Below are 24833 nucleotides of genomic sequence, written 5' to 3'. Positions count from 1 at the left end.
GAAAATTTCCAATGTTAGTACATGCTAGAACGCTATTTAGTAACTTTTATAACCAACAGCTGCCAATCATAATCACTCTAAAAACTATAATTAGCCGAAAAAATATATTCGGCAATTACTGGATTGGCGTTAAACTGTTCAAATTGTCACTGTCTAATTACCTAATTAACGACACAGCCGTCGCTGGTAATTAATTGTTAGTTAATTTTAAACCAGGCTTAATATGTAAGTAGTTAGTGGTGCGTTTGTTACAGCAGCTAAGTAGATATTGAATAATTAACTTATATGACTTTTATTTCAATTTATGGCACATTATTAAATTAAATAAAAAAAAATAAGTCGTGTCAGGTAAGTAGCAGCTTTTAAACTAATTAATACTATTTCGTAGAAGCCAATAATTATGTACCTACCTATTTAATTTACTTTTTCAATTAATTTTAAACCGAAAATTTCGTATGAAGGGTAAGTATTTAATATTAGAATATTCCAGTTGGAAACTTCAAAGACATTCCTTCGCTGTTAACTCTCAAAAATCCCAGTTATTTGTATTTTTCTGTAACTGAAATAGATGCGTGTTGGTTGTAAATCTATGAAATTGCATAATCTATTTATTATTAGACAGTTTGGAGACGCGACACAATGGTGCAATGAATCTACCTGATTTATTATCTGTGCGAGCCGCTGGTAGGGTGACCATCGTTTTTCATTTTACGGGACTTTTCCTGTTTTTGTGTATACATGGTGACTATATTTTTTTCTTTTTTTTTAAATAAAATGCGAAGGTACCTTTTCGTGAGTATATATTTACTTAATATGCGATTTTTATTTTACTCTTTAAAGCCAATATTTTGCTTCATCTTATTGAATGTAGGTAAATGTAATGCATATTTGACAAACACAGATTCTATTATGTAGTTTTATCACTGTAGCAGGACAGGATGTCAGTGGGCCAAGGATAGATTACGACCATCACGGCTCTGATTCAGAGGGGGATATTATGTCAGTGAAATTACAGCTTTACATGTGCACCAGAGTGTGCGAGATAAGATCAAAAGACATGTGGTTGTAACCTCAAATTGGTTATTGTGTTTTATCAGCTTTCTCCTATAACATCAGGATAAGCTCACAAAACATTCACGCATGGTGCTGCACGCAACCCGGCACGTGCGGTGCTTGGAGGCTCGCCAACCGATTTCCGAACTGAATCGAATATTAGCCCAGCAGAGGGCGCACCTGCGCGCACTACATGTCGCCGAGTTGAAGGTGACCCGCGGGTTAAAATTAAAAGCCAACGGGGTCTTTCGCAGAAATTGTCTTCACCGCCCGCCAAATACCGAATTTCCTTAAATTGCTGCTACGAATGCAATCGGCTTCTTGATAAATATATAAAAGGTCGCGTGAATTGGCACCAATGTAGCCTTTTGCTGTCACATTAAATACAATACATAATTTCCAAGAAACGAATAGCTTGCGTACCGATAAATTGTTTGAGAACATTCCCATTTTCCCAAGTCATTTAGATATTTTAGTTAATCGTTTCCAAGTGAACCACACAATAGCTCGCTGCCACTTTAAAGCATTGAACAACCTCATTTCTTGGAACTCAACAAATTGTATTTCTTAGTTGACATTGTCCCCGTTGTAACTTTAATATCCTTGTAACGTACACAATAGTTTTTTACTATTTTCTTTTCTTTTACGTGAGTCAGAAACGTTGCCGAGGGCAAACGACCGCACACGGTGTTTTCTTTGGAAAATTTCCAATTTTAAAAGCTTTGAAAAGAAAATCGACATTTATTTAGTTCATAGAAATGATGCTTTTTAAATTATCATGCTGCTTACTGATATGGATCATATTGCTACGGTTAACAGTTTAAGCTCAGGAGATCTCAAGTTATATAGGTTCACATTAAGTGGCTTAACAATGTCTGGATATAAGATAATTTTATTATTATCATCATCATGAATGTCTTCCAAGAGCTATAAATTTTAATGAAATGTCATAATATGTCTAAGTTACGACCGCTAGATCTGCCAGCTTTGTTTCTGTTTATGGAATCATTAAATGTTTGAGTAATTGACTAGTTCCTTTATCTCAGTTCAACCGAAGTCCTTAGGTACACAATAGAGCATAGTCTCTAACTTTCGCTCATTCAGAACTTGAAATTGAAGACAAAAGCGAAACTGAACACAATCGAAATGCAGCGACCAATACTTGTCCTCTTTACCAGCTCATGCAGTGGTATAATAAATACTTCAGCGACACGAGCATTTTTGTTGATGTTAACTGAACATAAAATATTGATGTTTCAACACGCTCGCGTGTTATTTTGGGCGAGCGAAATGAATAGGCAAGCGCAGCGCAATCAGTCAACATGGTCGCCGTATGAAAAACATCGAATCATAAATATATAAGTGTTTTAACAACAGTCAGTATAAACACGGTGGTGTTAGTAAATACTGTGATGTTTTAACGAGAACAATGCGTAGGCTTCGGTGGCTAATGTTCACGTTAACAGCATACTGACCCATATAATGAGTGGCCGTGATTTGCCGCCCCCGGAAATGGACGTAATATTCCGTGCCGCTAATTCGGAGAACTGGGAATAATCTGGACACACCCATAAACATTGTATGTGAGCGATATCGTGCAAATTTCCATTTTATGCAGATTTCAGAGAGTTATGAAACAATACATCTCCCTCTCCAGCTTTAACATGTAGTTATCAGGTGCATACATAGCTCATTTTTCTATGCAAGATTACATAGACAAATGCCGCCCACTGCTCATCCCAACGTGGTGCTGACGACACAGGCTGTTTTGTAAATTCATATTTTATTTGTTTTGGCCAAAGGTTTATCCCAAGTTTTTTTGCTGTTTTTGCCGCAAAAATCGGACATCCGGCCACCGAGATACCGCTGGCATCGATTCGTTTGACCTTCGTTTGTTTCATAACACGAATGTCGACTCATTGACTACTGAATAACGTATCTTTTCGTTCACATGCTGCCATAGGTTAGCAACAAACATGCACAGTGTACGTACACAGTTATCAATGTGTATACATTTTGACATAAAATTGCACTTATGCGAGCTTATCGCTTGTTTACATTTAGCAAATTACTGTTGATCTGTACAAACAGTATTTTAGTGACAAAATATTTGCACTGAGTGATTTAAAGCAGATCAGGAGGATCACTTTCCTAAGAATCATGGTCGGCAGATGATTACAATGACTTTCAGGCAGGGGTAAAAATTGCCAAAATGATCATAGCAACTGGCAAGCGCAGTTTTATCAAAGATCCGTTTACTGATTAGATAAACAGATATAAATGCGACGGATGATTTGCTACTTCATAACAAAACATGTTCCATCATGTAGTACCAACAGCTGTTAATCTCATTCTTCAATGTCATAATTGTACATTTGCAGTGTTATGACTTTTCCTGATTCGTTTGCACATTACAGGCGATTCGCTACTTTGTTATGTAATGGCATTTGTTATTTGATTCTTTGTCATTATTTACATCATTATTAACTGCCATGTTATTGTTGTTGTTTTGCATTTTCTTTATACACTGCAGCATGGTCATGTGCAGCTTTGTAGTGAGTCTATTTAAGACTACAAACTACTGATATACAAGGTGTTTTCATCTCAGATCAGTTTTGTATTGCAATTAAGAGATTAGTGATTACCTGAGGGTATAGAAATGAAATCCAGACATAAATGGTATAATAATCTTCATAATTTATTTTCTCTTTCATGTTTATCATACAATATGATATTCCATATAAAACAATATTCTTTGTTAAATTCATAGAAATATATTATTTTAGTATAACTGTTTCCATATCTTTTATAAACTTACAAATTACTGTTAACATTCTGACGAATTCTTTTGTATAAAAATAATACAAATAGGCTTTGGGCGCGTTCTTCGCAGAAACAACTTTCTTTGAGTTCTCGCTACCACGCCACCCGTTCGCCTTATATAGTCTATATAACAATTCAACTTGTTAATTGGTATTATAATTACTTACAATAACCTACAGAAGACAATGGTACAGAACAATTTACTGTAGCACATTAATGGTAACAAAAACAATTTAAAACATAGGTATAGGCTTTAGTTTACAAAGCGTAGGCACTCGAGATTGCTACTTCATCCTATAAGATAACCATTCTCACAAATAAATACATCCCTCTCGCATTCACTCGCCGTTCACATGTCAAACGTTCGTTCTGTACGATATACTCGCATTCGTCCACAACTAATATTTTAAATCGGACGGCTTCACATTACAAAAGTCACGTCCTCTAAAGAGCACCGGGTCAGTTCCGAGAATCATCTTTTTAAACGGAGAAAATAATTTGCGCGTTCCACGCTCTCGCTCAAACGTACAAGGCACTCCAAACTTACATTCGATCAGTCTCCCACACAAGCACTTCATTTGTCTCGAAACAATCAAGCGAAGCGAACAAAGACGTTCCAGTCCACGGCGGCGGCGTTACAACGCTGTTGTCGCGTTAAAAGTTAACCTTGTGCAACTAAACGTGATTCGGAACGTCCGACTGTTGAACACATGGCCGCCATTCCGCGAGGGCGGCGCAGGCGGAATTTTAATTAGCAGAACATCCGCTCGTGACTCGGCTTGATGCGCCGTTGCCACTCTACTCTACACTATCTCTTTCCCTCCGGCTGCGTTTCGTACCTGTCACAACACAGCGGCGACTTGCGTCCTAATCGACTCCGTCTAAATCGCAATAAATAACGTCCGAAATGTAAACTAATTATTATAATAAGATTCTACTGGACAGAAAAAATATACACAATGGCCGGGACACAATGAACAATGGAAATCCCCGATTCAGCGAGGCAAGTGCGGCAACATCGCTGAAACGGGAAATTCGCCGTAAAACTGGCAACGCCGCCTCAACCTCGTTCAGTCAGTCTGCAAACGAATGACGTCGCACGATTATCCTTTCTAGTTTCTACACTATTCTAAATGAGACAACGCAATACTGATTTAAGGAAAACATTAACTCTGCAACTTACAATGGAAGCTTTAGCCTTTGCAGTTGTGACTCGCTCTAAGTACATCCCTCGCTAAGTGAACCATAACGTAACCGTTTCACAAACAACAAACGTCCTGGAATCAGCTCTCCCGAGCGGAGGTTCTGCCTGCACACATCACTGGCAACCTAATCTCTCAAACTTAACATCCACAGCATCCTTAACGTAGCGTCAACACCTTATACACTAGTGTTCATTAACTATATATTACACAGTAAAATTAAGATCACAAATCGCTTTGTATGCTGCGTCCTACCGGGCGCGACTAGCATGGAATGTGGCGGAGCGGCGGCGACGGCACAATCAGAAGTGCGAGTCGATGTGGCAGCCGTTGTTGGCGTGCTCCAGCACCTGCTCCTTGAGCCGGTGCACGTGCTCCTTCAGCTTCACCACCATCTGCGCGAGCTCCGCGTTCTCGCCCTTCAGGATCTTAACTTTGTCCTCCAGCTTGGAGATGCGCTCCAGCTTGCGCCGTCTGCACTTCGATGCAGCCACTCGGTTCCTCTGCCGTTTGCGTTCCAATTTGATTCTCTCTTGCGTGTCCATGTCGATGGGCGACAGAGGAGGTGAACTAGCAGCACTAGGCACTGTTTGGGGCTCGTCTTTGACCACCGGTGTGGGGTAGCGGTCAAGCGGCCTGTCCAGGTCGGCGTACACTCGCCTGTCGACGCGTCCGATCTGAGGCGTGGGGTCCGAGTGGTGTAACTTGTCCAGCGCCTCAACGAATGGCCGCGCGTACATTTCTTGCTCTTCCGTCGGCGGTATGCTAGCCGGGAATAACACTGGCGCCCCGGGTGTTGGAGTTGCCGTTGTTATCATACCGTTCTGGATGATCAGCTTCTCAAGCTCCGGGGAGCCGAGCTTCAGCATCTGAAGGTCTGGTGAGGAGAGGACCGGCGCACCACCAATCCGCGCCCGTTTTATGCCCCGCCCCACGTCCAAGGTGAGTGGTCTCTTGAGGTTCTCCACTGGTCCACTGAGGGGATACTGCTCGTCATAGAAAGTGGTCTCCATGCCGTGTTGGAAGCGTCGAACCATGTGTTTGCACCGAACGACTCGGTATCACTAAACTCACTGCGCGAATATCAAAACTTTTTCATGCGGCAACGCACGTCCGACTCGCCCAACGTTCCACTTGTTTCTAAACATTGTTAAGAAACAACCACTGCTTTTATTGAGTGACTCAGATAAGCTATTTTTAGAAATAGCGTGATACAGACGGCCGCTCATTGGTCGAATATCGCGCGATACCAAGCAACGCTTGCGTGTGATTGGTGATTGGCATCGTAGCGTAGCGCGAGGCCGCGGCGGGCTGTTTACGACTTCGTACGATTACCGAGAATCAGGAGGAGCATGTCCATTATAACGATTATATCGTACCACGAATCGTGGAACTAAATTAATAGTTGTTTACCAAATTAACTTTAAAACTACCACATATCGTGCATTTTTAACAATATGAGATTTTTTTCAATCGATACCATAATGTTAGGATAGGTATATTCATAGTATATTTGTGTAAACCAAAATTATTTGTAGGTTTATCTAATCCAAAAGTATCCCACTACCTAATAAAATTGACAGAAATTGAAAGATATAAACCTTTGAGAATGATCAATCACATCTGATTTTTAAAAGACAATATATTTAAAAAAGTTTTTTTTCACACTTCATAAATGTTGTTTTTATGATGGTAGGATCTGAATTAATACTTTGGTGAGCATGGGACCAAACCAAACACTTGCCTTGACTTTTTAAACAAACACAAAGAAACACAATATGACAATTGTAGACTATAAACTCAACTGTCCTGAGTTAATGTAAAAAATTATGGTCACCTCAAGCTTTTTATTTTAACAAACAAATTATATTTTAGCATTAGATCCCATTGCTTTATATAATTATTGTAAAATGATGTAATATCAATTTCACTTAAAATTATAGTTTAAAAAATTATACCTAAACCTAATGGAAAAAAAATTGACTTTGAGACAAATCTATCTTTCAGACATATTTTTGTATGCAGAATTGTAGCTAAAAGCTCAAAAACAAGCTAAAATAAACATCCAACGAGAGGCAAAGTATAACAATGGAAACGAACGAATTTGGGTGAGGCACGGAGGCGGGGTAGCCGCGCGGTGCAAGAAAATACAGTGCGGCGCGCGGGGGGCTCGGCCGATAGTTGTACGCGCCAGACCGGGACAGAACGCTCCCGTCGCACTCACACCAGAGATAACTCCAACAACCGAGCAAAAAGGAAAATAAAATGCATCTAAAATTCCTATATTATTGTGGACTCACATTTGAATTGTTATTGTAAAGTTGACCTTCATTTTTTAAGCTATAACCGCAACACGGGCTGTAGAATCCTCTAGATATGATCATTGAGTAGGTAGTACCTAAGTACCACTGCTAGTAGGTACTACAGCAACGGCTGCGAGAACTCTTTATGGTTATTAAGCATCATTAAATTAATAACAATATTTTTATGGTCACATAAAACTGTAATGACTCTGACACTAATAACGGAGGGCCGTAGGTATTTAGAACCTACATGTTTTATCATGTCAAGCCACGGACGAGTACCTACTTAATATCAAGCATAGCAGACGTAAAAGGAAATTGCAGAGGGAACCTGGGAACTTTCTGGGATTTAATGTTGATAGGATTGAAAGGGGCAAGTCTCTTGATTGATTGCCTACCTACCATTAATTAACAAGAAATATAAATACCTAAGTATTAGTTACGCAATATTGATAAAATAAAAATATAGGGTACCTATTTATTTATTGATTACAGATCAATTACCTACCTAGGTAGAAAACATGTTAGGAGTACCTAGTCAAAATTGTATACAAAACGGCATAGGTAAATGGTACACAGGTACAATACCATTTACCTACTATTTTACCCAAGGGATCGACTTTACAATAGGGTGGGCTCCAGACCTCACGAAAAATGAAAACTTGTCGTAGGTAGGAAGTAGCCTACAATTTTATTTGTACCAATGCTTTAATAAAATTCTATATCTAGGTAGCTACGTGAGTAACTCCATGTATAGCTATCTACAAAGATGATGAGCCTAACCTACGCAGTAATTTAGGGTCAAGTGCACATCTGGGTATCTATCTAGTTTGAAGGTCCTGTATTTACCATACTAATTATTTACAAGTTGAAGGTCTACGAAATAATTCGTCTTGAGTACTGAAGAACGCTTTGTAGAGTTTGTTACCCGACTGCGCTACGGAAGGTTGTGATATTACAGACTCATTTACAAGGAGCCGTTCGGATTAAGAATCATGATTAAAAAAACTCTTAATTAATGTAGTTATTGACTTAAATGATGAATGAAGGAAATGTTAGTTTGTTATTCTGACCTACAAAAAGGCCATCACCGCAAAATACCAGGACATTGCTGATAACTACTACAAGAGGAAAGTCATGGTAATGGGAAAATTATGGCAAGTAAACCACATTATAAACATAGGTAACACAGTTTTATAAAACAATGTTACTGCCTACAAATAAATATGTAGATAAATACAATAGACACAAAGCAAATGTGCACCGGTATAAACTTTGTTTATATTTACTGTCCGGTAAGCCGGTTTTAAACTAAACAATGAGTACTAGTACTGCCATCTGTTATTACTTTTATGAAGTTCACGTAAACTCGCTACTTAACACTAGATGGCGCAGCAAATTGCTTTTTAAAGTTTAACTACTCGACAATAGATGGCGCCTTGTATTTTGACACCAAATTAGTGGACGAGTTGCAAACGAAATGTACTTATTTTCGTCCGGTAGGATCACATTTATTCTGTTATTTAGATTAGACCAGATTTTAATTATTTTTATCTTGCAATGTAGCGTTCTTATCTACTCACCCACGTGGAGACACTAATTTACGTTAGTTCATTGACCTCCACGGGATAGTAGAACAGGCTTACATAATGCGTTATTCATCTTACAGACGTATCGTAATCCAATGTAGAACACAACCGTGTATAAATGTTTTTATTTGACATAGTACATAACATATATGTCGACGTGCTCTCACATACATACTATATTGAGGTGACTTTACTGTTCGAACGCTTTAAGAAAGGTACCGATAATAGACTCACAGAATTTGCTTATTTACACAAACGTGAGATTACAACAAGGAACATACAATAAAACACATAACTAAAATATTACAACATCGATTTATTTTATTGCAACAGTTCATTTTGTACATCACATCATCAATTTACTTAAATATAACTTAAAATATAGATTTTTCTATAAAATATCGTTATTTATTTGACTGTTACTGATATGATCCGGACGTCTTCGTAGGGTTTGTCTGTCTTGGGGTTGGTTTTGACGCTTCCGATGTTTTGAACCACTTCCATACCGCGAACTACGCGACCGAAGACTGTGTGTTTGTTGTCTAACCATGGCTGCGGAAGAATTTTTGTTATAATTTAGGAGCTATTAAGAGATAATTAAAAATACTGCATAAATTAATAAAAAAATAAAGGGACACCTACCCGATTATTTTAAATACAACTTTTTACTTTCATCGAAGGAAGTTACCAAAGTCTCTGTCTATTGAAAATGTCACTTTAACTTCCAACAAACGTCCTTGCACCCGGAAATCGTTCACAAAATCGTTGCAAATATGTTATAGTTTGTGAGAGAAAATATAAAAAGTTTACCTAGGTTTGTATAGGTATTTCTTAGAAATAAGCAGTACCTTTGCGATTTCAAATTGTTTTAAATATTGTGTGAATAAATTATAAAGTAAATAAATAAAATAAGTAGTTTTCTTTTACATTTCCTCAGCTATTATTTATCACATAATACATACCGTGGGCGCCAGCGTGATGAAGAACTGGCTGCCATTGCTGTTAGGCCCAGCGTTGGCCATGCTCACGGTGTAGGGCCGGTCGTGCTTCAGGTGCGGCTTGAACTCGTCCGCGAACTCGCCGCCCCATATGCTCTCACCTCCGGTACCCGTGCCTATGTTAATTTTAATTTCGTTCATAAAAATGTAGAAAAGTCTTTTACTAAATATAATTATAGCTAGGTTATAGTTTAACAGATATAACAATATAATTTTACAATCAAATGCCCTAGCTAGGTTATTTAAACAAATTGATGGTCGGACTTTGGTAGCCACTGGTACCCAGCTACATCCGGTTAGACTGGAAGCCGACTCCAACGTAGTTTGGGAAAAAGGCTCGGAGGATGACTTTGGTAGCTTTATTTTTATAAGTCTTTAGATTTGAGCTGTGATGTTTGAATTTTTATATTATTTCAAAATAATGACGTTATTCAAAATAATGAGAAAGGTTGTAGAGTGTTTGTGGATTTTTGCTCCTCTTCCACACAAAAGATATAGAATGGATTTTGACGAAACTTGGCAGTAATATACATAGATTACAAATCAAAAGAACATATGGATTACTTCCAGGTGCGGGAGGGGGGTCCTTCGGGAAACGAATAAAAGCGATGGCATACGCTTGTGTTAAGATTAGCCTCAATACAGAAATTAACTAGCTTTGTACTTATTTAACACATTTTTTTTAAGAATTAAAAGTGTTTTCAACGTAGTAACGATAATCAATAGGCTTATTATCAACTTTGATATCGCGTCCTTCAGAACAAGTCAGTACAAATTTGTGTTATCACGCGACGATAAGTTACACGTGAGCGCTAAACGTGTCGCTAAAACGTGTCAATAATAAAGATTATGGATATTACTTAATTGCTAAATATTTCGATCACATTGAAATTAATTACTAGAGGTCTGATAAAACATCTTAATTTCTTTAACTATTAATTGAATAATCATTTTAGTTTTGCCTTCGTTTTTGTATGAGATGAGACAACATTTAACTCACCAATAATAGACCTACAAAAAATTCAATCAAAACATATTAAACAAATAAGTGTATTTACTTATTTAAAAGAGTACTGCCACATAATAACCTGTGTGTCTACATGACTTACAAAAAAAACTAATTCCAATGATTAAAATGATGGACCAAACGATATCTCCTCATGTACTAAATACACAAACTCTCTTTTATACATACTCTTATACTAAGTTCACAAGCCCGCACAATACTTTCTACCAAACTTATTGACTCCTTCAAAAATTGTACATACGTGAAAATTCAACGTAAGCTGTTGTTTTAAGAAAACAGACATTAACATTGACATTTGCGTAAATAACCTAGTTTATATAGAAAATCTCACCAGTAGGATCTCCAGTCTGCACCATGAAACCCTTAATGACTCTATGGAAGACGTGTCCATTATAGTATCCATTCCGGGAGTGCACGCAGAAGTTCTCCGCGGTGCGCGGCACGTCCTTGCCGAAGATACGGATGTGCACGTCGCCGAGAGACGTGTGGAGGATCGCCTGCTCGTATAGACGTTGTACTCCTGGGAAAGATTAACGTTTATTTATTTAAGGAGAGGTAACTTCACAGCTGGCAGTACATAAATTAAAAATATTCAATAGTTGTTTATTTCGGTTGAAAAGTTGTTTAAAAGTGATAATTTGTAAAGAGGTTGTCTTGACCTGCAAAAGAATTGCATATTTATCTTAAGGGGTATAAGTTTGTAAATATTTCTCATCAGAACTATTAGATGAATTCTGCTTATTATCCATGTGCGGGAAGTATTTCAGTTGGGACTAGGGTTGGAGATATTTTTTGCACGGTCCAATTGTATATGACTGAATTTTAATCTGGATTAACTAATGGGGACAAAAATAAGTAAAAGTGTCACTAGAAATGACACCTACAAAATGTATACCCAAAGTATGATTCTTTGCTACCTACGAAAGCAGACAGGCCACAATAATTACATCCTAACCTTGTCCTTCGGTAGCGGAAATGATATCCTCTTTCGAAGGCTTTTCATTAAAGATATCTCTGTCAGCATCAGGGCTCTTGATGTCGTCAGGACTTCTTCTGGAGAACATGTAGAACCGGTTCTTCTTGTAGGCCGTGCAAAAGAGAGTCGGGTCTATCTTCACGTTGAGCAGGGTGGGGTTCTCCGAGCCTTCCATCTCGAGAGTTGTAGCCACTTTCGATTGGTTTGTTCGACCCTGCAAGTAATGGATAAGGGTTGGTATCTTGGTTGGTTTATGAATTTTAAACTACTAAGTTTCACTTATTTCAGTATTAAGTACTGTTTCTTTTGCCGGGGGTTTCAACCTCGTCGTATGTAACTAATCGGCAAACCCGGATAAAGATTAGCCTATAGACTTCCTCAATAAATGGGCTATTTAACTGATATTTTTAAATCGTTCAGATTTCTGAGATTAACGCGATAAACAATACCTTCAGCTTTATAAGTTACCAAAAGCTGCTAGTTATCTTATAAGTTGATTAGAATCAAAATTAGTGACTTAACACCAAAAACTTTGTACTCCCCAATATCGGGATCAGCAGTGGATAGCAATTGACAAATATGATGACGACACCAAAAATCACCATTGATATGCATTATCAGTCGATGTTTACCTGGAACAATGCCAGATGCAGAGGCCTCAAGTTCTCCGGTTTCCCCAGCATGGCGACGCATCTATTCGTCACCAGGTTGACCACCTTCACGCCGAGCATGGTCGCGTAGATAACGAAGTGGCCTGAAGTGTCGAACAGCACGTTCGCCAGGTGAACTGAGTCGGATTTCTCGAGGTCGCGTTCGGCTGCCATGCTGTTAAAATATGAAAATTAAATGCTAGGTGCACAGTTTTAATTGAAAAAAAAATAATTAATTTATAAGATAGAAACAAATAGAGGAGTACGAAAAGAGAAAACATGCTGCACCGACCCGAAATCAAATTAATTAAGTCCGATTAAGTCTTTTATATGTTACAGCTGCTCACGCGAACAGTTAATATTAAGCATGATGGCGTAAAAATGTGTCAAGCTTTTTACTATCAAGCCCTTCAGATTGTACCTATTAACTTAACGCTCTTGAAATTAGCCATCTGATGCCTCCCTTACGCTTGTCAAATAGTGGTTTGTTCATATTTTTTTTCACTATTGTGAAGTTGATAATAGTATAAGAACAGCTTACTTCAGAAAAATAAAGTTATTTGCCACAATCTGTATAATCTACTGAATAAAACATAAAACCATGTGTGTAACATTACCGTCTACCGAACTCCATGTTGGGCAGCTGCTGCGTCTGATGCTGCAGCTCCTGGAAGCGCTGCAGGCTCTCGTCCAGCACCTTGTGGAGTTTGCCTGACAGGAAATGGAACACACGCACCTATTACATCAACAGACAAACATCCTACACGTTATATGTATACAGGGGTTGCGGGTTGCTAATGGGCACATGGGTTAAGACTTCGTTTCTAAAGTTAATTAAGTATATCGGGTACTTCATGCAAATATATGCAAAATATATTGTTTATTTGTGACTTTATATCTACTAAAACAGTTCTAAAGCGGCTTTCCCTAAGCATAGGGATCTCATCCAATAAATACGAATTTATAATCAACTTTTTGTTTGCTACAGTAACAAATTGCAAATAGAGACAAAGCTAATGAGTATCTATTGCAATATAAAAATATCAGGCTAATAATCAACTTCTGAATTCCAGAAAGTAACATACTAGTATAAAATGAGCACTAAATCATCTTACCTTTCTATCCAAGCTGATAGACGCCATCTTCTTCCCATCCGGCGAGAACGCAAGTGCAGTGGGATAAGTCTTATTCTTCACAAAGTCATACAAATCGGTGTCTAACTTAGAACCAAAGTTCACTGTTTTCGGGAACTTATACTCATGTTTCGGCCCGGTCCAGTATTCAATGATACCGGCCTTGTCGACTGATACTGCTGTTTCGTACACTGGGTTGTATTTAATTGTGGTCACTGTAGCTTGGTGGAGGGTCTCGAAGGTGTAAAGTGGTGTACTTGAGGTCTGTGTGCCGTCGAATATGTGGATCTTGTTGCTGGCCTTTTCTGAGCTGGATGGAGAGATATAAATGTATATTAGATAGGATTATTGTCATAAATATACATATTGATATGATGATTGTGATAGACACTTGCTTATGAATACTGACCAGATTTCAAATGCACATACGTATTTAATCCATTCTGGGGACTGGATTAGCATTGTTATTTTCTTATAATATTAATTATGCATGTTACAATATTTCACAAAGACAGATACAGATTTCTACAACTTTATCCTGTCTATACATAATATAGGTTTGTATGGAATTTATATAATTAGTCTCATTATACCTAGTATCACCTATACTACAGCCTAGTCAATAGAAGATGACCTTACAGGGAAATAGATAACAGAATTATTATTAATAACAACCTTTGCAGTGACCTTTAGTAACATAAACATATGGAGCAAATAAATGAATCTGTACTAATATTATCTGAAGAGGATGTTTGCTTAAATTTATTTATCAGACCATCTTAAAAATATTAGAAACAACAACAGTTAGCGAATACTCTTAAATTAAAGGTAGGCTCAACATTATTTACTAAATTCAAGAAGTGCCTGGATTGATTTAAAAAAGTCTTTCAGTGTTATATAGCCTGTTTATTGAGGAAGGCTCTTTATTTGTTTGCCTAGAGATTTTGTGTGGGTAAAATTGCATGTGGAAACTAGAAATACTTACATAGCAAGTGCAGATATAGGATCCCCTGCCGAGTGCACCCATTCAGCAACATACGGCTCAAATTCTATGGATATCATGTTGATCATATCTGAAATAAAAATTATGAATAACATTAACATATTCATGTTTACTAAAAAATTATGTTTGTCAGCAGTAAGCAAGTATAAACATAAATGTATATGGAAACTTTTGCTAGAGGTTTAGGTAAGCTAGTTACAGCTGTTACAGCAATTTTATAGGGGAATGCATTACACTTTTACTAAATGGAAACTTTTATTGCACCATTAGAAGCTATAACTTGGCTTAGCTATTTCTAAGCCTGAACCTTCCAAGATCATAATTACTGAAATGTTTTTTTTTAATTTATTTATTTACATATTCAATTATTGTAGCCAACTAGAGTCCATAGAGAATTCAATTTGGAAAATTCACTCATCAGTCCATACATTTTATGACAGACATGAGGTGACTAAAATGATTCTTACCAAAGTTAACAACATCAAAGACCTTGATAGTCTTCTCCAGTGAAGCGGTGCAGAGCAGTGTGCCGGTTGTGTTTGCAGCGACATGGCTAATAGGAGCTAGGTGGCAACGGAAATGCTTCACAAATTCTATGCCCTCCTCCTAGAAATGTATATAATGATGATTACTAAAAATCGTGCATACTTCTGAAAACATAATATAAAAAAATACTTCAAAGTAGAACAATATTGTGAATGAAAACATTAGAAACTACTTTACAAATAACAGCAAATCAGCTCCTATTGAAAGGACAGAATAGGTTGTAAGAAATTTGCCAAAGCTACATAGTTTTCAGGACAAAACACAATTAGATTTTAGTAGTATTTTTTTTTTTAATATATAGGAATTACATTGCAATCAACATCTATAATGAATGGCTAGTCTTAACATACCTGTTTCTTCCAAAACTTCAAGTGTCCATCCTGGCTGGCGGTGATCACGAAGTCGGTCTTAGTGACCACAACATGCGTGACCACATCGCGATGCATGTAACTGAACTCATAGGTCTCAGACGTCGGCAGGTTCTCAATGTACAGAGATTCAAACTCCAACACTGGAAAACAAAACAAATACTGTATAAAGCCTGCAAATTATACAATTTAAGGTCTATTTCCAAAATTATACAAATAGTAACGTGATTCTACCTTTCCTCTTTTTAGGTTTAGGTTTTGATGCCTCTGCGGGCATAGGTCCTATCCAACCGTCGCTTTCTTCAGCCTCTTCATTATTATCAACACTGCTGCGCCTTTTCTCTGCGGACATTTTTCGCGCCGTAAAACCTTTCACAGCTTCCTTTTTATCTCACGAATTTCAGTATTTCGTTAGTTTTGTAAACACCGTCCGCCGTGACAAAGTTGACAATACATTAGCAATGTAATTTAGGTATGTTGTGCGAGGAAAACGCGATCTTCTCAAATTGGCTGCATTATACTGTGCAGTGGTGCTGGTGATGCATACAGCCTAAAAAGATGGATTTTGGTTTGTGGTCCCAAACAAAATGAAAGGATTCCATTGGTTACACAATTTTTGACACTTTTTTTTGATTGGCTGCGATAATATCGAAACACCCGTTATTGGTCCATTTGTTACCATTATCCATAGACACTTAGATCTTGATAGACCCAATACAAAAAAATCTTTATTTAAAAGAAATAATGAAAAACATTTTTAAGCATTTTATAGTGCACATTTGCAGAAGTTTTCACATAATTCTGGATCACGACCATACCTAGATGTATTTTTTACGTTTAGTAAAAATCATCACAAAATCACGTTGAAGGAGCGTTAAAAACTTTTTAGCTACATTGTCTATGCTTAAAATGTCTTTTACGAATTCGTAGTGATGGTGGCTGGCTTCCTTGCAAACGAAGCGTCGTAAATTACATCTTATTTGTAAATCTTATTAAAAATTTGATCGTGAAACGATCGAATCTATAGTGATTTAAGTGCTCAAGAAGTTTCACATCTAATCGGTAAGTGTAAAGTGCAACATTGATTGTGAAACCGCGCGCTACCGGTACCTCTACACGTGGTTAGGCTACTATACGGCGTACGTATATTACAGATGTGTTTTCTTATAATTATCAGCGAATATAGCCACGACGCAAATTCGCCAAGTGTTTCCAAGTGAAAATCTGTTAATTTTATGTCAACGCATCATAGTTAGGTTGTTTATTGAACGTGGTTAGTTTGACAAACGGTGACTCGTTGCTGACACATATAGCTGCTGTTGAGGTAATTTTATATTCGAATTTGTTATCGGAATGTATTTGTATTTAGTGAAATGCAGCTGCAACGATCATAAAACTTGCTCCGTCATCACCCTGCGATCTGTACATCTTCTAAGCATTTGTCATGCCTTCTCTTGTATGTAGCTTTCTTTTTTTTCCTCTGTTAGTATAAGACAATGACGCATCGCTACGCTATGAACAGCATGTGGGAAAGTACCAATATGTATAATGCCTATAGGAACCTCACAAGTCTAGTTTTGAGCATGTGTTAAGTTGTCTACCTGTTACATGCTCACACAAAGGACTCATGGACATCTAAAGAGTATATTAACTGTATTATCGGTTAATGTACTTGCAAATTCATTGACTTTACTGTATGTAGTAGGGATACTGCTATCTATATTGGTTAATGATAATTGATTATACCACATTGTGCATGTGTATTTTTCCATCAAATTTACCCTTGTTCTAATAATATTCAAGGTCAATTTATTCTGCCAAGATTTGGGAATATTTCCTTATACTACATGCCATATTGTTGTTAAAGTAATTACCTTTTGTAGCATTTCTCAGTATGAAAGTGAATGAAGTTAGCGAGCAATTCCAATTATACACTTTCTAAGCATTTAAATTCTTCAATATTAGTTTCACCTATCATTGATTGTAGTAGCATTAAAATACTAGGTAATTGAGAACATAATTGCTTTAAAAAAATGTATCAACACTGAAAAGGTTTTAGTATAACAAAATTCTATATTAAACCCAGTTTATTTTAATCGGGTTGGTAATACTAACACAAGCAATGCTGGTTGTTCTAGTACAACAATTTAAAAAAGCACCATAAACAACTACCAATAAGTCTAAAAAGGTTTGTTACACTTTATAATGTACAGTTAGAACTTTCAAGTTATTGACCCTATATCAGTTGCATTTAGAAAGTAATTCACTTTCTGTATTTACACCACGGCCAGCTAGATTTCGTACTAAAATTCATGTAGGATTTTTATTTTAATGGGCCTTTTCCAAAGTAATTATTTGTTTTATATTGTCTTGTATTTGGTTTGAGATAACTTTGAAATCTTTATTGTGTAGGTAAGTTTCTGATTATTTTATCACAAGTTAGAAAGCAAGAAATTGCTCAACATTATACTGTTATTTCATATTCAAGATTACTGGTAAACGTTTTTATGTTTTTTAACCATGTTCACAATGAGTACTTGTGTGTAACCCTGAGTAATTAAACATTGTTTTACTGAAATGTCTGTTTTCTAATCAAAAGCTTCATGTTACTAAATAGGCATACAATTACTTTGTAAAAAAAGTCAATTTACTTAATGGACACTTAACCAAACAAGTGTTAAGTCTCCTGAGAACCTACTATAACAATTTAGTACATGAATGTGTGCTGGTTATTTACATTGTGACAGTATGTGCACTAGTTATCATAATTGCTCTAAGTTAATGACTTTCCCACTTGCAGCTTTCACTATCCCCCCCTACATTCAGCTCATGTTTTATCACCATGCAGTGTAGCTGACCTTTTGTTTGAACATTGACCAAGATCATTTTAGACATAAAACTGTTATTAAAACCAGCCTGTGTAACATTTAAATTACAAAGGTTTATTGGTTATGCAAATAAAACCGTGTACCCAATAATGTCTTGGTATTATGTTGATCAATAGTTTAGAGGCCAAAGAAAGGTGTCGCCATGTCGAGGTCGAACACAAAACTTGTGTTTCTAATTCTATGATTTCTATTAAATTACTGTTTGACTGAAATACACAAGTCCTCTAACATCTGTTTCAATAAGTGTCATTAATTGTGCCTTATTGTCGATAAATAATACTTCATCAGTGCTACATGTTGTATCAAACCATTGTATGTTCTCTAGCAATTACATAATGGAGCTACATATTTTATATCTGACCTACTTTAGTGCATGTCGAATTCAAATCGTAGCTTGATTATAATCTATCACTTTTCGTAGTCACGTAATGATAACAACAGCAGCTAAATGTAGTCATGGTTAGTCATTAACCCTAGAAAGATAATCATATTTTGTACTACGGAAAAGATAATCATGCGTAAAATTGACGCATGTAATTCAATTAGCTGTAGCTCTAGGTTTATTAGTTTTTTTTCAATAATTTGTATTTTATTATATATACACATATATTCTAATAATTAAAACTGCAGATATTTTTTTTACTTATTTATTTATATTAAAAAAGCAACAAAAATCTAAACGTCTTCTATAAATCAACGAAATTATATAACACTTACTCTTTCAAGTGATAACTAATTTATTATTCTAATAATCAGTCTGATTTTTAGGAAAATATCAACAATTAGCTTGTCTTATAATATAGGAACATAAATTTATATAAAAGTAAGTTACAAACAGCTTTGGCACATATCAACGTTATGCTCACGACATATCACTTTCCCATACATTTTTTGCAGGACGCATTTGCTTTTCAATTTTTTTAGAAGGGAAATAGCAACAATAAATTCGTTTTTTCGCTACTGGCTCACAATAATTGTCTTCGGGTGTTTCAGGCACTTCATTTGGTAGTATATTAGAGATATTATCTCGCAAATATCTCTGCAAAGTAGGGGCGTCTAAATCACGATAAAGATAATCATGCGTAATTTTGACTCACGCGGTCGTTATATTTCGAAATTGGTGGCACTTACCTTATTGACACGTACACCATACGGTTACTCCCAGCGACGAATGAAATGTCATAAACGCACAGCTATGAATTCGCGCTAGTTATAAAGAAATAACAATTTAAAAAAAATTCATGCGTAAATTTTACGCAGATTATCTTTCTAGGGTTAAAGTAACTCTTCTCTCGTAGAGCTTCTTCATTGTAATTGTCCCGTCACTAAAATCTGGCACAAGATGCTGTTAAAATACTGAAGTCAACAGACCTTTCGGAATGCGCGGCGTTCAAGTCGTCAATTGTTTTGCATCCCTATAACGTCTCGATCTAAATGTTTGCCGCGAGTCAATTGGTGACAATCGTACGTAATTTGCCGTGATCTTGGCACATGGAACGCGTTATCAACCTCAGGGTCATCACGTCAGCGGAACTTCTGTGCAAATAATTAAACTTCTCTCTTACACTTATCGCTCCGAACAGGGATAAGAAAGAGATATACGAGGCGAATGACCGTATTTTATAAAGGTCATTATTACAAGGTCAGAAAATGACGTCCACTGAATAACATTTTCACCCCAAATCGTCTATCGTATCTTCGCCTCTTTTAAAACCCAACTTTTCTACAATAAATGTTGCGTAGATTATAGTACATTCTGTAAGTCCTAGTAGAAGTACCGTTATAATGCGTTAGTGATAAGAATGTAGTCAGCGAAGTGCATCCTATTGTTCCAGACAATGAGTTCGAGCGTATGCTACAAGTGCAACCGGACGGGGCACTTCGCCCGCGAGTGTACCCAGGGCGGCGTCACTGCTCGCGACTCTGGCTTCAACCGCCAGCGCGAAAAGTGCTTCAAGTGCAACCGCGCCGGACACTTCGCGCGAGACTGCAAGGAGGAGGCTGACCGTTGCTACAGGTTAATATACCACCTTCTAACTTTACTAACACTTCCAGACAAATCTACCTAGAGGAATAGAAGAGCCACCCTTTCCAGTCCGTCGAAGCATTTCTGAATTGTATTGAAAGAAGAATAATAAGACAGTTCCATATTCGCCAACCGATAAGAAGTCTACTTATCCAGAACCTTAATAATATGTAAGAAGTGGTCCGAATGAATTGTAACTTTGTCGGTATCCTTTCGTAGTAAATGGCCTGCAAAGAAAGATAAGGGCTAACATAAGATGGCGACGGTGACCCATTGCTCAACCGTTCAGCTGCTCGGTGACGCGATAGAGGCGATCAATCAAGCTTCTTATTCTATCGTTGCAACAGGTTAACGACATTTCAAACGATACACGGTTGTTCGTGTAGACATGAGGTATCTCTATTGGCTCGTTACGCATGAGTGGTCACGTTTGAGCGCTTCCACTTACACGCATTCTATCGACTAGCGTTTACCCACCACGAAACAAGTGCCACGCTACGACTCTTATAAAGTGATACAGTATTGTGTTACATACAATTTCAGATTTCTATTCATACTAGTAACAAAATCAATATTCTTGCTAGATAAACTAGTTTGCTCGAAGCCAGGCTCGCTTAAGTTACGCCTAACCAGCACATCGACTTTTTTGAACTGGGTGTGTTTCTACTCACGATATTGAGTAAACGTTAGCACACGATGATTCTTATCCGAGTCACGGCCTTTATCGTTAAATCATATCTAAAAACCAGTTTAGATAAAGAGAAGAATCGTCTTTGATGTTACTTTGCTATTTGATCATAGTCCGAAGTTCCCAAGATAATAACCACAATATATCTGGAGCATCAATAACCGATTTAATATAGGTACAATTATTGTCCCCAGCTAAGGAGGTCGTAGAGAAAGTGTGATGTTCAAATGTCACGTGGAACCGTTGGCATTGACCTTGGCTTCACACGTGACCAATTAACTTGTCAACGACCTTATTTAAATTGTAGATTGATGTTATTTTTCTAGGAGTATTGGTGTTGAGTGCATATTTAATAGTGGTGTTTATTTGTATGACGCAGATGTAACGGCACGGGACACATAGCGCGCGAGTGCGCGCAGAGTCCGGACGAGCCGTCGTGTTACAACTGCAACAAGACCGGGCACATCGCACGGAACTGCCCCGAGGGCGGGCGCGATAGCTCCAACCAGACCTGCTACAACTGCAACAAGTCCGGCCACATCTCACGCAACTGCCCCGACGGCACCAAGACTTGCTATGTGTGCGGAAAGCCCGGACACATCTCCCGCGACTGCGATGAGGAGCGGAACTAACACACGCCTCGTCGCGATTGCCTATATATAAAATAAACTATGTATATTATGATGCCACGCACGGACGATAAGCAAAGGACGCGATACGCGACACTAGATCGTAAGACCACACGACTGTATTAAATTAATGCAACGGAATTATAAATCAGGATGCAGCAGCGGTATTCTCGTGACAGACTGAGGTGTATGATTTTTAAAATGTTGACTTGTATATAGGTCTCCCCGCCGCGCGAGCGCCGGCGGCGCTCGTCGATACGTTAATGTTTGTTCTTGCACGACGTGAACGAGTTATTGTGTTTTAAATCATTTAATAATCGTGATTGAACTATTGAGGAGGTAGCGTTACAGTTTTTAGCATTACAGAGTATATATTTAATATATTTTGTACAGATTTTTTTGACAAAAGATAAATTGGATGCTGGCGTATAATGCGTTTTCAATGTGAAGAGTGGAGGCCCCGGAGCGACCCGTACCCCTTCTGGACTCTCTTGTTCGTCTTGTTATACAGTAATCGTTGTTCTTACGCGATCGTACTGCGATCCGACGAGTCTCAATCTTACATCCTATCACTTCGCGTGATTTATTTTTATTGATCAATTCCTTTGTTTATGAGATCCTGCTAACTTGTGGAGAATTCAGTGGTTAATTAGAATTTCATCAATCAAAACATTTTTTATTTTGTTATCCCTGTCAATGTGCCTCTCTGTAATACATAATGTATAATGATTACTCAAATAACAGTGGGAGATGATTCATTAATAAAATCTTGCCTTATTATTTCACAAGTTTTCATCTTGCCCTTTGTTTTTAGTATCATACATATTTATTTCAAACTTGTACCATGTGCTCGCAACTTGGACACACAACAGCTATTTTAGTCTCCCAAGTCTAATCACTTAGAATTAATCACATCACTGAGATTATGTCAACTGACTGAACAAGAGGGCATTACCTATCCTACAACCAACCCTAACATTCATACAAAACTCGTACACCACATGTATTTTTTTTTTTTTGTTCAACACTGGAAGACCTGATAGACACATTTTATTGTCACAAAACGTGGCAATGCTCAATGTTGCCAGTCTCTTGGACGCATTCCCAAGCGACGGCAATGATGATTTTTGGCCATAATTTTTACATAATACGGTCTCTTCCAACATTGCACAAAATAATTACTACTAGATCCGAGTACCATATGAAGACACCAGTTTTATTTAAGACTCTAAAATAAGCAACTGAATGTTGAACCCTCTCATGTGCCTGGACCTATGTTGAAAGGCATGATAAATTGCTGAAACTATTGCATGAACAAGGAATATGCCTATTAGGCACGGCGAATTAAAAAAAAAACTAATTAGTCCATCTTTTAGATTACCCTAAAATTAATGGACACGTATTTTTTTATTTTCTGTCGCAAACAAATAACGAAGATAGGTACAAAAACATTGCATTTCGTGTTACGTCACTTTCAAGTACTTTATATAGACGTGACGTCACAAATCCCCACTCTCGATCTTTGTTGCGTTATATCTAAGTAGGTAGGAAAATATTTTGTTAAAATAAAAAATACGTGTTCAATAGTTTTGCCAATGTATAGTGTAAATCACTATTTTTAGCCGTTTTGTCGTCACGCATATTTTGAATCAGTGCCTGATAGATTTGATTAGGCAAAGCGCCCTTTAGCCTAAGAAAAGACTACAAACCTTGTCGACTATCAAGCTAGATTGAACAGCGAAAATAAGCGTGTTTAAAAGGTAGGTAATTTCGCTCGGCTGCACAGGCACTTTAGCAGGCACATAGAATTTTGTGCAAGTACCTACTCGTGTATAAACATCGAATTCGAAAAGCTACTAACGTGGGTAAAAGCAAAACCGCCAGATCAATAATCCCGCCTGCTGGAACCTTAAGCGGGATATGATAAGGGGAATCCTGGTTTCTCATCAATATAGACACTTCAGTTCAAAGACTACATTATATTATTTTCAGTCTATGCATCAAAGCTAAGCGGCATGCCGCATTTTTTATATTCTGCCAGTCGGTAGGTCCTCTGTGAGTTTGTATTTGCCTTCAGTTTTGGAAATAGCAATACTGCTGTAAGTGCGCTATCCACTGGAGAATTAAGCATAAAGATGCTGCTGTCGGACAGTTATTGGTCAGTGGGTCGTCTTAAGTTATTAGAAAAAAATGCTTGAATTAAGGAGTTTAGTTTCTTTTCTATTTTAAGGTTTATGTGGTTAGCACTTCTCTTCACCCTCGAGGCAGAAATGTATAACTTTTAAAAAGTAAGTATATGAGCTAAAAACAACCCAGATTGAGCTTACAATGTAAGCCTTACATACTTATAACAATGGATAGAAAGCAGGGGCCCGATTCTCCTAATTTTACTTAAGCGCCATTCGATTGAAGTTCGACTCGATTCGACTGAGATCCAATCCCGACTCGATTACGATTGAAGCGTATGTGGCATTCCGCTATTTTACACGCTTTTTTTTCTTTGAAATAAACGTTTTTATCCTTTTCTGTCATTCAATAATGAATCATTTTGTCTGCAAATGATTTACGATTGCAAAATGGCTGTACAGCAAACTACCGTATAGACCAAAATCATCAAAATAGCAGACAAATCGCACACCAATCAAATGTCAATCGAATACGATTGGTCTTTTATTAGTAGCAGAATGCCCGATATGGTTAAAACTGCTATTACGATCATATTGCGATTCGATTTCTATTCGATTTTGACATTATTAACTTAGGAGAATCGGGGCCCAGCACTACACTTACTGACTGAATCCCGCGTGTAACCGAATGCCCCATATGTAACTACTTATGTAATGCGATCTTACGTTAGAAAACGTTTAAATGCTTAAAACAAAAATAATATTTCTTGATATGGAAATATGTTTAATCCACTGGAGTTACAAG

General features: G+C 37.4%; 3 protein-coding genes across 4 annotated transcripts; 1 reads left to right on the top strand and 2 right to left on the bottom strand.

The window, feature by feature from the left end:
• Positions 1-3726: 3726 nt before the first annotated feature.
• On the bottom strand, positions 3727-6247 carry LOC110381290 (transcription factor JunD). Its single transcript, XM_021341586.3, has one exon. It carries the CDS (start codon positions 6113-6115, stop codon positions 5381-5383), a length of 735 nt encoding a protein of 244 aa, XP_021197261.1. The 5' UTR covers positions 6116-6247; the 3' UTR covers positions 3727-5380.
• A 3019-nt stretch (positions 6248-9266) lies between these two features.
• Positions 9267-16153, bottom strand: LOC110381288 (peptidylprolyl isomerase domain and WD repeat-containing protein 1). The gene is made up of 11 exons (XM_021341583.3): positions 15906-16153; positions 15654-15814; positions 15225-15363; positions 14740-14827; positions 13737-14064; positions 13239-13357; positions 12604-12796; positions 11951-12185; positions 11327-11515; positions 9933-10084; positions 9267-9522 (listed from the first exon to the last, which is right to left on the bottom strand). Exons 1-11 carry the CDS (start codon positions 16021-16023, stop codon positions 9379-9381), a joined length of 1866 nt encoding a protein of 621 aa, XP_021197258.3. The 5' UTR covers positions 16024-16153; the 3' UTR covers positions 9267-9378.
• Positions 16154-16571: 418 nt separating this feature from the next.
• Positions 16572-22682, top strand: LOC110381289 (CCHC-type zinc finger nucleic acid binding protein). 2 transcript variants are annotated; one of them, XM_021341584.2, is made up of 3 exons: positions 16572-16733; positions 20395-20576; positions 21653-22682. In XM_021341584.2, exons 2-3 carry the CDS (start codon positions 20398-20400, stop codon positions 21903-21905), a joined length of 432 nt encoding a protein of 143 aa, XP_021197259.1. In that variant the 5' UTR covers positions 16572-16733; positions 20395-20397; the 3' UTR covers positions 21906-22682. The 2 variants fall into 2 exon arrangements, with proteins under 2 accessions (XP_021197259.1, XP_021197260.1); XM_021341585.2 differs by lacking the exon at positions 16572-16733 and adding an exon at positions 16793-16995.
• The last annotated feature ends 2151 nt before the right edge of the window (positions 22683-24833 follow it).

This window comes from Helicoverpa armigera, chromosome 15 (assembly GCF_030705265.1).
Source record: "Helicoverpa armigera isolate CAAS_96S chromosome 15, ASM3070526v1, whole genome shotgun sequence".
Classification (NCBI taxonomy): domain Eukaryota; kingdom Metazoa; phylum Arthropoda; class Insecta; order Lepidoptera; family Noctuidae; genus Helicoverpa; species Helicoverpa armigera.
The sequence above is the reverse complement of the archived record's forward strand: the minus strand, read 5'-3'. Positions and strand labels throughout refer to the sequence as shown.

Coding starts and splice junctions, on each gene's coding strand:
- LOC110381290 (XM_021341586.3), bottom strand. CDS start 6,115: ATGGTTCGACGCTTCCAACACGGCATGGAGACCACTTTCTATGACGAG.
- LOC110381288 (XM_021341583.3), bottom strand. CDS start 16,023: ATGTCCGCAGAGAAAAGGCGCAGCAGTGTTGATAATAATGAAGAGGCT. Junction 14,828..15,224: donor CTTTGATGTTGTTAACTTTG/GTAAGAATCATT, acceptor TTTTTATTTCAG/ATATGATCAACATGATATCC. Junction 11,516..11,950: donor TTCCGCTACCGAAGGACAAG/GTTAGGATGTAA, acceptor AATCTTTCCCAG/GAGTACAACGTCTATACGAG.
- LOC110381289 (XM_021341584.2), top strand. CDS start 20,398: ATGAGTTCGAGCGTATGCTACAAGTGCAACCGGACGGGGCACTTCGCC. Junction 20,577..21,652: donor GAGGCTGACCGTTGCTACAG/GTTAATATACCA, acceptor TGTATGACGCAG/ATGTAACGGCACGGGACACA.